The sequence below is a fragment of the Nestor notabilis genome, unplaced genomic scaffold, assembly GCF_000696875.1.
Source record: "Nestor notabilis isolate BGI_N333 unplaced genomic scaffold, ASM69687v1 scaffold8038, whole genome shotgun sequence".
NCBI lineage: Eukaryota > Metazoa > Chordata > Aves > Psittaciformes > Psittacidae > Nestor > Nestor notabilis.
Window position 1 is genome coordinate 35,415 of NW_009940543.1, and position 3,718 is coordinate 39,132.

A 3,718-nucleotide genomic window follows, 5' to 3' on the forward strand; every position below is an offset into this window, starting at 1 on the left:
AGAGAGAGAGAGAGATCACAAGCACCATAAACAAAATGAATAAAACAGGATCTTAAAATGTAAGGTACCATCCAAGTTGCTTGCAAAATCACTCTTTTTGGCACAAAAATGAGGAAGGCCACAGTTTAGATTTCACAGGATATTAAGGACATGGTAGTAATATCAGATATATAATAATAATAAAAATAGTGTTGTAAAATACTGTATACGTTTTTTCCCTTTTGGAAACATACCAGGAAGTTTTCACCTTTAAACTAAACACATGCTCACAGTTTATGGAAAGAAATACTCATTCTTACGGCCTGATTATGTGAAGTGCTGAGAACCGTTCACTTCCATTATTTTTGAAGTTAGAAGGCACACAGCACGTGCAGTCAAGCTTCTTAATATACTGTTGGAGTCAAGTGATGAAGCAGTCAGCAGAACTATGTCAGTGTTTCACTGTTGCCAAACTGCAGAAACTAATTACTTCTAAAGGTTGTGCACAAACAGATAGTAGACTAGATAATGATCCACTTGTGCTGGCAGATAGCAGTAACACTGGAGCTGCTACACAGTTCCATCAGACCATGGGGACCAGAGTCTAGGTTCCCTGGCTGTTAGGCACGAACTTCCAACAGCTGCTTCCTAAAGGTTGTCTAAATAGAATCTGACACCAAAATCACAATCATGGAAGTTAAAAATGGGATTCAGGTGATTTCTAGAAGTCTTTCTTCAGAAGGCTAGGAAGAAGAAAATGCTTCCCATCACATTGGATGATCTCTACATTGAATGATCTATTTCGAATACTGTAGAGATGGTATATATTCACATGTAAAGAAGACAATTGCAAAGAGAAATCTTCCACTGTTACTGAAGATACTTCATTTCATTGCCAATCCTATTTTGGTGCTATGATTACATTATAAAGCCAAAAAATTTAAACTTCCATGTACACACATCATAAAAGTGGTTGACACAGCAACTTCCTCACTCTGACATTTCAGAAAAGGAAATTATCAGATGCCCCTGTGGAAGCAGAAGAAGACTATACTAAGTTTAACAGCAGCAATCTGAAAACCAAAAAGGTAAGCAAGCCTTGCATTCATGCATGTTTTGCTAAAGCATAGATTAACATCCAGCATTGGCACAGAATGCCTATTTTTCTCCTCCAAAACACGTCAGAAAAACAAATACAAAGCACAGATGTTTGTAATTATAACTCCTTGGAACTTTTCATTCAGGTTGAATTTTACTTTGGTAGTCTTCATGTCCCTTTCTGAACTCTTCTATGCTGTTACTGTTTGACTGTACTATATCAGTGAATATTCCAGTGAATCTCACAGACTTGGACATGTGTTAAGGTGCTCAGCTAATGTTTGCAAAGCTCTTTGAGAACTTGAGATGAGAAATCCTGTGACTTAGTGATAGCAACTCATAAGTTTCAGTAATTTGAAAAAGAAACAAAGATGGCAGCATTCACTTAAATTCCAAGGGATGCTAAGACAGGCTTTATTTTTACCTAGAAACACTGCTTATGCACTTACTTATGTCAACTTAATGAAGTTAAATCAACACAGAGCTTGCTGATTGCCAGCTCCAGCACAAGTTTGGAGGCCAATTCAAATCTGAGTCCAGTGATGCCTGCCACTGTATTATTCCTAGGAGAGCAAAAGAGATGTGAAAAGAAAGATTCTCTCTGTGTGTGCCAAGGTTGTGAGGCTTGCACTGGCTTATTTCTCTGAACATTGAAAGAAAATGAATCCTTCTCCAATCCATTGGGAACCAAAAAGGCCCTCTGTGCTGGTCTTGCTACCTTCAGACTAATGCTGACTACTCTTTATCCCTCTGCAAAGAGGAGCAGCTCGTGACAGATACATTCCTTTCTTCCCCCCAACAATCCCAGAATTTTTTGTACTCAGGGCACAATCTAGTTTTGAGGTAAGAGGAGGATTGCCCCATAAGTGAAGATAAAACAGTCTAAAATATGCATGTTTCCCCTCTTCCCCCATTATGCACCTACAGCTTTTGAACTGAGCATAAAGATAGAAGTAAGCTGAGGAGAGATAATTCATTTTAACATTAAATATGATTTATTTCTGAAATAATGAAGTGCATTGATGAGAGAATCTGGGAAAGAAAAGATAGCTCTTGGACTCTGTACAGTGTACAACTTTTTTTTTTAATACTTTGGCAGTGGTTTTGTTTGTATAGTAACACAGACGATCATACTGTTGTTGCTTATCTCCATCTTATCCATAACCTTCTAGCTGATCCCAAGTATTGTAATTGTGAAGTCCTGCAGACTGAGTATTATAAAGAAAGGTCAATGCAAAGTTTTCTTAATAGGGAAAACAGCTAGAGATTTAAACCATCACATTTTAAAAAGCAAGAATGAAAAGAGGTCAGCTCTGTAAAATGTGGCTCATAAAATGTGTTTTAGGTGTAAAAGTCTGGGAAGTTGTCCCAGTGGCCTCAAAGTGCTTTGCAAATGTTAGTTACCTTCTTCATTCTTACTTCTTCCGTCTCTTTTCCCTTTATTTCACTGTGCTTAGAGTCTTTGATAATAAATCAGTGTGAATTATTCATCATTTGTAATGCAAGGCTGTAATTCAGCCTGCTGACAGCATAATCATGAGATTGAGTCGGAGGGTACAGTATGCATCTGTTATATTGCATGCATTATTCCTCTTAATGTACACTCAGGGATTATCCCAAAGTAAACGTTTGAGTTGGGATACCTCATTCTGCAGAAAGAAAAGGTGTTTCACCTCCTTGTCCTTGTAGTTGATTCTCTGTCTTTGTCTGAGGTTAAGTAATTCGTGACAAGTATTTTTCTGTTTGAATAATCTCAAATTTGTTCTTAAGGGTTTTTTCTTACAATTTAAAGCCTGCACAACATTATATTTACTGCTGTATACTAAAAAAGCAGTCTAACTTCTTGTTTGACTTCTGTATTTAGGAGTTTGTAGCTCTCCTATGGAGATGCAGCTTAACTTTTTCTGTTTATCTTTTCACTAACAGGCAAACAGCAAGATGTCTGCAGCGCAGAAGGCTTTGGCCAAAGTTGATAAAACTGGAATGAAATCAATTTCTGCTTTCTTCAGCTCCAAACCTAAAGCATCAAAATAAAGGCTTGTTCTTGAAAGCTTTATACAGTGGTTATTTTTATGTTAAGCTAAAGATGTCTCCAGGGGGTTTTTGTTAGTATAGTATGTGCAGGGCATGTCTGTGTACATGGTGGAGTTTGTTGAGTGAGCACAGGACAGAGCTGTTAGGCCTCAGCTGGGCAAGGCAGTACCATGCAGATATTCCAGCCTGGGTTAGGAAGACAAGCTATATTAGGAGCATGGTCCTATGAACCAAGAAGCAAGGTTTAAGCATCCTGTACTGCTGCTTGTTCTAGAGCAAGCTCAGTCAAGGCTACCACAGAGTTTTCTCCATTGCACTCCATTCTAGGCTGGAAACATGCCCTCCTTTGAGTTTTTAAGGATTTTTTTTCATTCATAAGGAGCATTATTTTTTGAGACCTTATGGAGATTTTTACCCAGTATAACACCAGAGTAGGATGTCATCATTAGGTTTTTATGTTGACCCAAATCTAAGTGGTGATGTAAGCATTGTCATTGGTGGCAATTTATCGAGGCAAAGACAGTGTCTGTATTGGGATTTGGGTTGGTTTGAATATGCTAGAAACAAATTGCAATAAATGTCAATGGACATGTAATGCAATAAAGTG

The 3,718-nt window shown here is 37.9% G+C and overlaps 1 protein-coding gene across 1 annotated transcript in view; it reads left to right on the plus strand.

Moving 5' to 3' along the window:
- Positions 1–3,111, plus strand: part of RNASEH2B (ribonuclease H2, subunit B) — a gene marked incomplete at its 5' end in the record, with an annotated part of 29,948 nt that extends 26,837 nt beyond the window's left edge. Inside the window, 2 exon segments of the mRNA XM_010020411.1 lie at positions 987–1,067; positions 3,004–3,111. Of these exon segments, the coding sequence (XP_010018713.1) occupies positions 987–1,067; positions 3,004–3,111 (189 nt within the window).
- Between the last annotated feature and the right edge of the window lie 607 nt (positions 3,112–3,718).